This window comes from Osmerus eperlanus, chromosome 17 (assembly GCF_963692335.1).
Source record: "Osmerus eperlanus chromosome 17, fOsmEpe2.1, whole genome shotgun sequence".
Lineage (NCBI taxonomy): Eukaryota > Metazoa > Chordata > Actinopteri > Osmeriformes > Osmeridae > Osmerus > Osmerus eperlanus.
The window spans coordinates 1,385,429-1,398,314 of record NC_085034.1 but is presented as its reverse complement, the minus strand read 5'-3'; the positions used below and the strand labels follow the sequence as shown (position 1 = coordinate 1,398,314).

Sequence of the window (12,886 nt, the reverse complement as noted above, 5' to 3'; positions counted from 1 at the left end):
CATCTGATTGGTTCTTTAATGTTCATGTTGTTTTCTGATTGGCAGATGGGGAGCTGTACTCTGGAACGTCTGCAGATTTCATGGGAAGAGACTTTGCCATTTTCAGAACCCTGGGAGAGCATCATCCAATCAGAACAGAGCAACATGACTCAAGATGGCTGAATGGTAAAATACTTTTTGAAGATTAAACTGAGCAAGAGGAGATTTATTATGCTAGCATGCTAAAGTTACTTATTTAGTGGGTGAATCATGACTCCTAAAGGTCAATACAATGAGGGGTACTTGTGACAATACAGCAAAGGATATATAAAAATTATACCCTTTATGCAAAATTGCAAAAACAAAATGCTGTCTGATTGGTCAGTTGTTAAGAGAGGGCAAAATCCATTGCTTTGTTGAATTTTGTTCTTAGAGACGCTGATCATCCTTAAACATAGTCAATCAACGCCATTCACCGTGGAAACAGAGATGTCGGGTCCCATTCACAAATCCATGGAGCTTGATTGTGTGGGGTTTGATTGCACGATGGTTGCTGGCCAGATTATCGAGGCTGGGGCAGGGTGGGGAACGAGCGAACAGATGAACTGTCTAAGAATCTTTTTTTCTTTTTTTTTCTTTTTTCAACGGTGAAGTTAATCCCCTTCTCAGCTGTGTTCCTGTGGTGGAGTCAGATTCCGACCTCAGCTTCTTGCGATGAATTCCTGTGACATATGCATAAAGAGCGATTTTTGGTGGAAAAAAAGGTATTCTCCGCATCTTAATCCTCCTCGAGCTGTCTCTCTTCAAACGGATACGCTAGAGACCTCCTCCGGTCACCTGGTTAAATCCATCTGTTCCCTCACAAAAGAGGAATTGTAATTGGAAGGATTACCAGAAGGGGATATTCAATGGACCCTTATCAACAGGGTGTATGATCCTCTAAGCTACAGGAGAGAATACTTCATGGCTATTGATACTGGAATGAGTGTTTACTTCAAAAGGCTTTAGGGCGAAACCTGGCTGCTAGTTCTGTAGGTCCTGGACCTGGCTATATGTTTTACACTCCTCCCCCCATCTTTTAACACTGGCTGACTTTCTGGCTGTAGCTAAGCTCCTGTCGAATGAAGTAGGCCTTTGTTGGACAATAAATGAAATGTATTAAATGGCATGAACTCAGTGGTGGGGAGGTTGTGGGGGGTTGATGTGTGTGTGCATGGGCTGAATGGCAAGTATTCAACATCACCATAGTGGTTCAGCACCACGGGTATGTATGTATGTGTGTGTGTGTGTGTGTGTGTGTGTACAAACGTTGAACTGAACGATGGAATAGCCACAACAGCTGCGTCTGTGTGTGTGTGTGTGTGTGTGTGTGTGTGTACAGGCTGCATCTGTGTGTGTGTGTGTGTGTGTACAGGCTGCATCTGTGTGTGTGTGTGTGTGTACAGGCTGCATCTGTGTGTGTGTGTGTGTGTGTGTGTGTACAGGCTGCATCTGTGTGTGTGTGTGTGTGTGTGTGTGTACAGGCTGCATCTGTGTGTGTGTGTGTGTGTGTGTGTGTGTGTGTGTACAGGCTGCATCTGTGTGTGTCTTGTGATTCATACCCAAGGTCTCGCAACACCACACAGAGCGTATAAATCTGGGGGCAGACTCATCTGTTTTCTTGTGGCCAAGGTTCTCTCCCCCTTTTTTCCACGACTACATCCTCAGCAGTCACCGTAGGGGCGAAACATGGCCCCGGTTGTAGCCATTCGGCGTGGGGGCGCGCCACGGTCACCACGGTTACCCCGGCTCACGCGTGACAACGCCTCCTGCGACTACTCCCCGGATTGCTTTCCCCGAGCGTCATCCCCCTCTAGCTGCGGACATCCGAGCCTCGGGCTCCTGGCTTAACCGTTTAGTTTTGATTTCCTCTCGCCTTCCCAAAGCCCTGATGGATTTATTCAAGTGTATTAGAGCGCTCAATCGGTACCATGTGTGTTTGTGGGGATGTGGGTTCTCTTAGGGGTTCTGGAGGATTTGGGAGGGATTGGGTGCCCTTGGTTCTTGTGGAATGAGATAGCGTTAGGGGTTAGGGCATGGTGCTGCGATGTAACCATAACGTGTCGGTGTGATGCAGGTCTGGACTGGGACTGAAAAACGGCCCGGGGAAACGCAGCACAGACCGGCCCACGGCCGTTGTATTATTTTTATTTTTATTTATTTTTTCATTATGCCGCGGCCGTTTGACCAGCCATTCAGGAAATCTCCCGACTCTCCCAACGGCTAGTCCGACCCTGGTGTGATGTGTAACATGTTTAGGAGAAAGAGATGGAGGTGCTATATACACGCAAGTGTCAGAAGTGCAGTAAATATTGTTTGTCAAGCTTGTGTGCGCGTGCGCTCAGACTGAGCTGTACGTAATAGGTTGATAAATGTGCTCTTGTGAAAGAATGTGCACTGTGCACGCTTCAGACCCAAGGTTTGTGGGCGTGAATCTGATTCCTGAGAGCGACAACCCGGAGGATGATAAGATCTTCCTGTTCTTCCGAGAGAACGCCATGGATGGAGAGAACACAGGCAAGGGCCACCATCGCCAGGATAGGACAGCTGTGTAAGGTAAGAACACCTTAGCCAGGATAGGACAGCTGTGTAAGTTACAACCACCTTAGCCAGGATAGGACAGCTGTGTAAGGTAAGAACATACTCTCGTTCACATTCAAAGTGTCTCTGAAGCCTGTGGATGTTTCCTGAGTGTGTTAAGTGTTGTGTTGTTTCTGCAGAATGACCTTGGGGGGCCACAGGAGCCTGGTGAACAAATGGACCACCTTCCTCAAGGCTCGTCTCACGTGCTCAGTACCCGGAGCCAAAACGGCATCGACACACACTTTGACGAACTGCCGTGAGTGTGTGTGTGTAGGCTGGAGGGGGAAGTGGGGAAGGGTAGACAGATGTGTACAGCACTGTGGTTATCTGGTGTGTGTATCTGGTTGTGTGTGTGTTTAATACTCAGGTTGTCATGTTTTTGGTGTGTTTTTAGAGGGACGTTTTTCTGATGAGCTCCAAGGAATCCAAAGAACCCTGTGATCTATGCAGTTTTTCACCACATCCCAGGTATTTACATATGTGTACATGTAAAATATGTTTATAAAAACATTATTGACATTGTTAACATTGTACCAAACAGATGTGCTCAAGGTCAAGATTATGATCAGTAACAGTCCTGCAGAGCCAGCCTCATTCCAGTGTACAAAAATAATGGCCTTTCTTCTATCTGACGTCTGTTGAGTTGACATTTGTTCTTACTACTGTAGGGCAATCTATGAAATATTGAAACTGTTTCCTTTTGGACAAGCAATTTTTCCTGTATGTGAAAAACATTTTCATTTCCCCTCTCTTATTTACTTTTCCTTTCTCTCGTTCCACCTCTCCGCCCGTTAATCCTCAAATGACATGTAATGAATCCCAACTCAGAAGGATTCAATTCTCTGGGTGTGCCCTCGTCTCCCCCAAAAAATCCAGACGCCGCTTTTGTTCGCTAATCCACTTACAGGTGGTCGGCATCTCCCAACCTCCCCCCTCAATTCTCAAATTGAAAATTCCTTTCAGACCATTTATTTTTTTCACCCTTTGCTACCTGACTGTCTATTCATTGGGGCCTTGGCAGAAATGCTCGTAGGAAATCAGATTAGGTGGTTGTGGAGAACGCCTCTCCCCTGGTTAGCGCTAGCCTTGGGACAGAGACGTCTCTCCCCTGGTTAGCGCTAGCCTTGGACAGACGTCTCTTCTCCTGGTTAGCGCTAGCCTTGGGACAGACGTCTCTCTCCTGATTAGCGCTAGCCTTGGACAGACGTCTCTCCCCTGGTCAGCGCTAGCCTTGGACAGACGTGGACCTTCTTGGGCACGATCGTACCAGACGCAGCCCTCATTGTTCCACGTTGAGGCGGAGCTAGACAAATCAAAGTAGAGGTGAAAGAAAGCAGGTTTTTACAGATGGAATGGCGCCTCGAGTTCGGCTGCTGCGTTCAGCCACATGTCTATCTGCAACGTTTACACAAACACTCGACGGCGGATCTCCAAGGTAACGATAAGAGAAGCTGAATAGACCGCCAGGGCGCTTCAGCGAACGGGGGCCGTCCTTCGCACCACAAACCCCGGGTGGATTTCTCTGCTTTTCTAAAGTGTGCGTGGAGGGGGGGGGGGGGGGGGGAGATGGTGGAGGGGGGGGGGTGGGGGATGGTGGAGGGGGGGGGGATGGTGGAGGGGGGGGGGGAGATGGTGGAGGGGGGCGGGGTGGGACGCGGCACTTGAAAATTCAATTACGGGGCTTTGAGGAATTAGAAGTCGTTTAATTGGTTTTTGCAAGTGCCCAGTTTTCAGAGATGAATGGAAGCCGGCATTCAGGGGGAATGGCTTTTAATATCACCGCTTAATGAGGCCCACAAGCCGCCGCTGACGGATCGATGTTTGATTCTCGCTGTGTGTGCGTGTTTGTGTGTGTGTGTGTGCATGTGTGTGTTTTGCGTGTATGTGTGTGTGTGTGTGTCTCCAGAGCGTGTTCGGCAGTGCAAGGCGAGCCCGTGTCCTTTATCCACAACGAGGCAGAGATATAGGAAAGTCTTTATGCCCTTTGGTTAATTGAATTTCTTCCTAATTAGCATTTTTACAAATGCTAATCCATTCATCTTCCATGCTTTGGTGGTTGCATGCTCCTCTCAGAACTGCTGAGATGCACACATAACATACATGCGCAAAAGCCAGACAGGGAACAAGCCATGCCTGACTCCTACAGCCAGACGGATTCTACCCTGGGTATCTTTAGCTGATGAACCTGCCATCCTATGAATTATGAACTAGGCTCCATTTCAGTTGAATTCCACGTTGATTGTTTTGCAGTTGAAGGAAATCTTCTAACTGCAAAACTCTGTCTCTACGTTCTGCAATACCTAATACCGTTTAACTCGACACAAATATTCATGACCTCTTCTGGGTTCCATTTCGGAATCTTCCGTCAGAATACCTCAGTTCCGTGCATGCTCCGTTGCGATGCATCAGAAATGAATGCCTGCCTTCTTGGTAGCCTGCCTAGATTCCAGGCCTTTCCTCCGAAGCTGGAAACCATCACATCCAATGTTCCGATCTGTCATCAGTTTGTTAAGTGATGACAACGTTTTTCATCTTATGCGTTTAGTCTTTCAGGGAAGGGTCACATTCAGGACTTTCCCACTCGGATTCATGAGGCCTCATATTTGATTTGTTGTGATAGATCCGTAACGTATCTGCATTTTTCGTTTATTCCCTCCCTTCCCCCTCTCTCTCTCCCTCTCTCTCTCTCTCTCTCCTCTCTCTCTCTCTCTCTCTCTCTCTCTCTCTCTCTCTCTCCTCTCTCTCTCTCTCTCTCTCTCTCTCTCTCTCCTCTCTCTCTCTCTCTCTCCCTCTCTCTCTCTCTCTCTCTCTCTCTCTCTCTCTCTCTCTCTCTCTCTCTCTCTCCCTCTCTCCTCTCTCTGTCCCTGTCTCTCTCGTTCTCTCTCTCTCTCCTATACCTTACTCCAAATCTATTCTCCTTTTTCATCCTCTACTCTCTCTCCTTCCTTCCTCCCATCCCTCTCACCACTCCTCCTTCCCTCTGTCCCGCTCCTCCCCTCTCTTCCAGCAACCAGCAACATCTTCAAGGGCTCTGCAGTGTGTATGTACAGCATGGCTGACGTCAGGAGGGTGTTCCTGGGTCCCTACGCCCACAGAGATGGCCCTAACTTCCAGTGGGTTCCCTTCCAGGGGCGCGTGCCCTACCCCCGCCCTGGCACGGTGAGTCGCTGCCTCGAGACCCCTCTTTGATACTTGCTGTAGGCGAGGCAGAGGCAGAAACCTCTGTGGTACATGCTTTGTCGTTGCAGTGCTGAATGCAGGGGCGTAGGTTTGTTTTCAGCTTTTTTATAACCGAGGATGCGGCCGATGTGAAACTCAAAGTCCCCTGTTTGTCCTCTCTCCCTCGCACGCCCCAGTGCCCCAGCAAAACCTTCGGAGGGTTCGACTCCACCAAAGACCTGCCCGATGACGTCATCACCTTCGCCAGGGGGCACCCCGCCATGTACAACCCGGTTCACCCCATGGGGGGGCGTCCCATCGTGGTGCGGACGGACGTGGAGTACCAGTTCTCCCAGCTGGTGGTGGACCGGGTGGAGGCGGAGGATGGCCAGTACGACGTCATGTTCATCGGCACAGGTGAGGAGCAGCGCTGCCCAAACACCTCCACAGGAGTCGCTGTTGTCTCTCTGAAATGACGCTAACAGTCGCTAGGTTACGCGATGACGTTATGCATTGGGTCCACGTGAGGACCCAAGTAAACAGGAAACAGATCAAGGTTGAAGCTTACGAAGATCCTGCTGTGCTCCTGTTCCAGACCGGGGCACCGTGCTGAAGGTGGTCACCATCCCCAAGGAGAGCTGGCATGACCTGGAGGAGGTGGTGCTGGAGCAGATGACCGTGTTCCCGGTACGCTCCCATCCCCAACGCGGTCAAACAGTCACCGGAACAAGGGTCTTCACCAATACTGAGATCGTATGGGAAGAAATAACTAATTACTAACATCTGATCTTATTTTCTGCTTTGTTAGGAGCCCACACCCATCACAGCCATGGAGCTTTCCACCAAGCAGGTAAGAACTGGGATCTGAGGCAGTGCCTCTGTGGGATCTGAGGCACGGCGTCTGTGGGATCTGAGGCAGTGCCTCTGAATGGGAGAGCTCACCCAGTCTGTGTTCTCTGTCGAGCAGCAGCAGCTGTACCTGGGCTCGGCCCTGGGCGTATCCCAGATGCCCCTGCACCGCTGTGAGGTGTACGGCAAGGCGTGTGCGGAGTGCTGCCTGGCCAGGGACCCTTACTGCGCCTGGGACGGGACAGAGTGCTCCAGATACTTTCCAACTGCCAAAAGGTAAGAACACACACACACGTACACACACACATGTATACACACAAGCAGAAGTAAATAGAGGCCCGGACATTCTTGCACGTGTACACAGGAATACAGGATTTGAACGTATGTGAGTTGGTCAACAACCACAGGCTTACTGTTAAGACAAGCACACACACACACACAGGCAAACACACACACACACACACACACACACAAAATGCTTAGAATGATTGCTGAATTCCACAGCCAAGGAGTTCAAACCAGCGCCCCACACACAGTCAGAGCCAGCAGTAGCACAGTTGTGACCACTTTACCGTTCAGCCAAGGAGTAACAGTAACACACAGCCAGATCAGACTTCCTCACACACTCACACACACACACATCAAATTATACCCAACAGGAGCGTTCTAACCACGTCACCCTAAAGCTAGGAGATATGAACAAACACACCCTCAAATTACCCAGTCAGGATCAGGATCAGGCTGACCGCCTCAGACCTCCGCACCCGCATGGCGCCCAGCGGAGGAAGCACACACACACACACGTATACACACACACATAAATACATGTATACACATACACACACACCAACACACACATGTATACAAACACACACTTATATATATATAGTCAACACTCAACCTCTCTCTCTCTCTCTCTCTCACACCCACACCACTTCTTTGGTGTGTCTCACAGTGGTGGGTGCTAGGAGTAGGCCTGAGGGCTGGCCTGGTTCTGGGGCTAGGAGTAGGCCTGAGGGCTGGCCTGGTTCTGGGGCTAGGAGTAGGCCAGAGGGCGGGCCTGGCCTGGCCCACCCCGAGTCAGGGCCAGCCTGGGGCCTCCTCTCCAGATATTTTCCCTGCAGCTCCCAAATGAGATCCAGACCGCTCTGACCTGCCCCACACGTGCCCAGACATCGAACGGCAGGAATGTTGCTGAGGAAACCTCCTAGAGGGGAGGAGGAGGGAGGAGGAGGGAGGAGGAGGGAGGAGGAGGTGGAAGGAGAGGAGAGAGGAGGAAGAATGAGAATTATTTTATATATTGAGAGAAATGGAGAGACAGAGAGAGAGAAAGAAAGAGAAAACGAGAGAGAGCAGGGACTGAGTGGAACTCAAACACACTAACACACACATATATACACACACACACACACACACAAACGCACCAGCTTGGTTGCAAACACACAAACATCATCCAACCGTCCAATTGCAACACCACTCTCTCCCTCCATCCGTTCTCCAAGCTGCTCTCTCTCTTCACAACCCTTAAAAAGACCTAGTCACTGGAGACCTGTCCGTCTGGCTGGGCCCTCCTCTCTCTCCCCTTTCATTTTTACTGCACATGTCAAGAAATATGGCCTTGGCCGTAACCCAGCAGTACATGGGGACAGAGGGGGCATGTTTGCAGTTATCCAGTAAAGCCAGGCAGTGACACAGCGGAGCGGGGAAACCTGGCTAGAGCCAGGTGCAGGAGTCTGGCGGGTACAAAGCTTTCTGCGTGGGATTTCTTTACGAGGAATCTTAAGGCTGAACTGTGTTGTTTCAGAACACGCATAAGGAGAAAGCGCTGGACAATGAATCACGGTTCATTCATGGCGTAGGTTTATATACTCTTACAAACGCGCCAGCGTTTTTATGTGAGTTCTTCTGCTCACTCTGTGCATATTTATTAGCATAGGAAAGACGGTGATTTTTTTTTTTTTCATTGTAGTTCAAGTAGACTGTTGTTCTTGAACTATCCCTCAGGTCAACACTGCCCCCTAGTGGTAGATAAAAGTACTTCAAGAAATGGCTAAAACTGTGTGGGAGTCAGAGACAATGTACAGATGTTTCTGGAATCAGTACTTTACTTAACTATTTTCTACTTGAGTGAAGGATGTGTGTACTTTTTCCATCTCTGGTGGAAGTTAAATGTCACAAAGCAGAAGCAAAAAACGGTGTTAAGCTGAACGGGCTGGTCTGCTGAGGCTGCTTGTTCTCATCCAGCTTCTCCTTGTTTCCCAGGAGAACGAGACGCCAGGATATCAGGAATGGAGATCCTCTCTCCCAGTGCTCTGACCTGCAGCACCATGGTACACACACACGCGCACACAGACACACACACACACACAATTCATGTTCCTTATCAATGCACTCACTCACTAAACTGTGTGTGTGTAGATGACGTGGATGGGGTGGGCAGGGTGCAGGACAGGAGTGTGTACGGTGTGGAGAACAGCAGCATGTTCCTGGAGTGCAGCCCCAAATCCCAGAGAGCGCTCATCTACTGGGAGTTCCAGAGACCCAACGAGGAACGCAAGCACGAGGTTAGTACACACACACACACAGGCACACACACACACAGGCACACATAAAAGCACTCATCTGTCATAATCAGCACTAGTATCTAGTTCCCATGGAGATGCGTGTTAGTTTGACAGCAGACACCCTGTCACCCGCTGTGTTAGGGGAAACTCCTTTCCTCCATCTTATTATCACAGACTCAATTTTGACCTCTAACCTCTGACCTAGTGTGGGTGGTAACTGAGGTGAGAAACTCTGTCTGGGGGCGGAGGTGTCGGGTCGTGACCCAGTGATGTAAGCGACAATACCGTGTGGTGTATGACTGTGACCGTGTGGTGTGTGACTGAACTGTCTTTTTCTGCACTTCCCTCCCCCCCCTCCCCTCCCTCCCTCTCTCCTTGCTCCCTCCCTCTCTCCTCGCTCCCTCCCTCCCTCTCTCCTCGCTCCCCCCGTCCCTCTCTCCTCGCTCCCTCGCTCCCTCCCTCCTTCCCTCCTCCCTCCCTCCTCCCCTCCCTCGCTCCCTCCCTCTCTCCCCTCCAGATCAAGGCGGAGGACAGGGTGATCCGTACTGAGCAGGGACTCCTGCTTCGCAGCCTTGTCCAGTCCGACTCCGGGGTGTACCACTGCCACGCGGTGGAGCACGGCTTCATCCAGCCCCTGCTGCGCCTCACCCTCCAGGTCATCCCCTCCCAGAGGCTGAGCGAGCTGCTCCCAGGGCCCCCGGCTGGGGCCGGGGCCCAGGGCCACTCGCCCAAAAACAAGCCCTGGTACCGGGACTTCCTGTCCCTCCTGGACCACCCGGACCTGAACAGCGTGGAGGAGTTCTGCGACCGTGTCTGGCGGAAGGAGCGCAAGCAGCGGAGGGTAAAAACCCCCGCCGTCCAGGGGGTGTCCCTCAGGGCGGACGGCACAGGCGGCCCCAGCCTCGCACCCAGGGCCAAGGGCCCCAGCAGCCCGTCCAACGCCCAGAAGCAGCAGGGAGGGCCTCCGTCCGAGGTCAGCCAGAAGCTCCAGAGGACCCAGGGCGTCGAGGGGACCCCGCAGGGACCCAACCCCCAGAAACCTCAACTGATATCGGGTACGGTGAGCAGTCAACCGCCCAAGAACAACCAGAAGGGCCAGAACTCTCAGGCTCAGCCGAGCAGCCAGACGCCACAGAAGGGCCAAGGAGGTCAGGGGGGCTCCCAGGGGGGCTCCCAGGGGGCTGGGGGGGGGCGGGGGGGGGCCCAACACAACGCCAAGTGGAGGCGCATGCAGGAGAACAAGAAGGGACGCAACCGGAGAACACACGAGCAGCAGAGACCACCGCGTAGTGTGTGAGACCACCACACACACACACACCTCATACCCCATACACACACATACACACACACCTCATACACACACATACACACACCTCATACACACACATACACACCTCATACACACATATACACACTACACATCTGTTCTGTTCACTCATCTACAGATTCATTATAATTATAAACTATGTAGGGGCAAACAATCATATTCCATTCTCATAATCCGAGCACACACACAGGCAAGAGTGACCATGCACACACACACACACACACACACACACACACAGAAAAACATACTCTCACACACTGCAAATACCCTGTGAAGACTTTTAGAAGACCGAAGACAAACAGGATGAAAAAAAAAAAAAACTGGAACTGGAATTGAATGCGTGGGGAGTGACTGAGGTCCTCTGGTTCACCACAAGGAACTGCACAGTCCAGCGCTTGGGAGAGGAGCTACATGGATGACTCACAGGCCTCCTGTACATAAGCTAGTTACTTATCTGACAGGACAGGACACACATGACAAACCGTTTCTGATTGGTTCACAGACTTTATAGAACAGGAAGTCCGTCGCTGCTTCCTGTTCTCTGACGTGAGGAGGGGCGGTGGGGACGAAAGACGATGTAACGCTTCCTGGATTTAGAACGGTGAGAAAGACCTGTGTGGGGACGGGAAATCAAGTCACTCAGAATACGACTACTCTCATTTACGGAAACACTCGCAAACGTGGCGTCGTTTTCAGAGGGCGAACTCTGCATCGGAGCCCACTGAGTCGCGTTGAGACTCCCCCTTTCCCAGAAGCACTTTGGGCTTGTACATAAGTGATACTGCTAAAAGGTCAAATGTCATCACACAAGGCACGAGTTGGTCGTCCCTGTCTGGGCCTTTCATACTGTTTCCACATAAGTAAAATGCTTTAAAATTTAAAAAAAAGCAACAATAGCCTATGTTCCAAGCGAAAGCATCTAGCTTCATTTTCCAAAGGAAAAACATTGTGCATGTCGTAGTTGTTCAATGTTCATGGTTTTCAATAAGCTATTTCATGCCGGGTCTTTTGCTATGTACTTTTAGGTTATTTTCAAATGTTTAAAAGTCCTATCTAAAAATGTATACGTTTAGTTTTTATTTTCTATTTGATTCTTCTCTCCATGCATACATTTCGCGGCAAAAAAAAGACGGAAAAAGAAAAGTAAAAAAAAATAGATAACTCCCTTTTGTTTCAATCCATTTCTGTTTTAAGTTATTGTTTATTTGTCTTTTTTCATGGAGTCTTAGGTTTTGTGAATACTCTTAAAAACCAACTGTCAATCGTGTACAGAAATACAAAACAGCTAGTCATTGTGTATGTATATATACAACAAGAACGTCACTTGATTATTTATTGCTCATTGTTTTGTGAAAGGGTTGCATTTATTTTTGATAATACGGTATTACGACTCATCAATAATCAATAAATAATCGCAACACAATAACGAAAAGTAATCTAGACGGACCAACGGGGTTAGTTCTACGGCCAGTGCGGAGGAATCACTTTTTGACGGTATACGTGTATTGACAGTAGCCTATTATTGGAGAGTTGTGTAATATAGCCTACAGCATCCTTGCCTGGCGAAAGAGTCCTGACAATGATAAGCACAAGTTTCATTTTGGTATCTTGTAAAATTTCTTGTCTCTTTGCCTTTTTGTAAAGGGTGAGTTTTTCTTTGTTTGTTTCTTTCAGATTCATTTAAATATTTTGATCAGTCATTCATTCGATATTCATGTATGTAAGATAAACACCCCGACCTGATAAACATTAGCTGTGAATTTCTATGTTAAGAAATACTACGGAAAAACTATGAAACTCGTGTGAGGAGAAGCAACACAGAATTGTAACTGCATGTGAATGCTAGCTAAGTGCATCTTTTCTATCGTCTTTGTGTGCGAGGTCAAGTTCCCTACGAGCAAGGTGTGAAAAATCATTTTTTTGCCAAATCAACGATGCCAGCTCTCACAAATAAATCTGCCCTAGACCTTTTCATACTCCGCGATATCCCCTTAGTATACCGAGTGAAACAGCTAGTGGTTGCAATGCAATACAAGACAGCAGGGAGTTGTGGAGTTTAGTTTTTCGTAGAATCTTAGTTTTCCGCGGTATCTCCCTCTCTGGTCTCTCCTGTCGTGAGTTCAGGTGGACTGAGAACGAAGAACTACTGCTGTGACAAGGTTCTTTCTGGCATGCGTTCGGTTGTCTAAATAAACACTTACCGTAAAACCTAAACTTGTTGTTATTTCTCTCTGCAGTGTTTCTTCTGAGGTTTGGTGTTCGTTCATGCTAGGCCACCAGCACTCACGTCTCCCCAGCTAACTGGACCCGCGAAATGTTGGCTTACAAATATAAATGTAAGACTAATTTATTATATGTATAGGTAATTAACTACTGTGTAGGTATT

At 49.3% G+C, this 12,886-nt stretch overlaps 1 protein-coding gene across 1 annotated transcript in view; it reads left to right on the top strand.

Annotated features, from left to right (window-relative positions):
* Positions 1-10,837, top strand: part of LOC134038025 (semaphorin-3aa-like) — a 12,626-nt gene extending 1,789 nt beyond the window's left edge. Inside the window, 15 exon segments of the mRNA XM_062483616.1 lie at positions 46-165; positions 2,431-2,535; positions 2,575-2,611; positions 2,739-2,823; positions 2,826-2,857; positions 2,998-3,025; positions 3,027-3,069; positions 5,609-5,760; positions 5,958-6,177; positions 6,356-6,447; positions 6,569-6,610; positions 6,728-6,885; positions 8,872-8,939; positions 9,028-9,173; positions 9,691-10,837. Of these exon segments, the coding sequence (XP_062339600.1) occupies positions 46-165; positions 2,431-2,535; positions 2,575-2,611; positions 2,739-2,823; positions 2,826-2,857; positions 2,998-3,025; positions 3,027-3,069; positions 5,609-5,760; positions 5,958-6,177; positions 6,356-6,447; positions 6,569-6,610; positions 6,728-6,885; positions 8,872-8,939; positions 9,028-9,173; positions 9,691-10,470 (2,108 nt within the window). The 3' untranslated portion in view covers positions 10,471-10,837.
* The last annotated feature ends 2,049 nt before the right edge of the window (positions 10,838-12,886 follow it).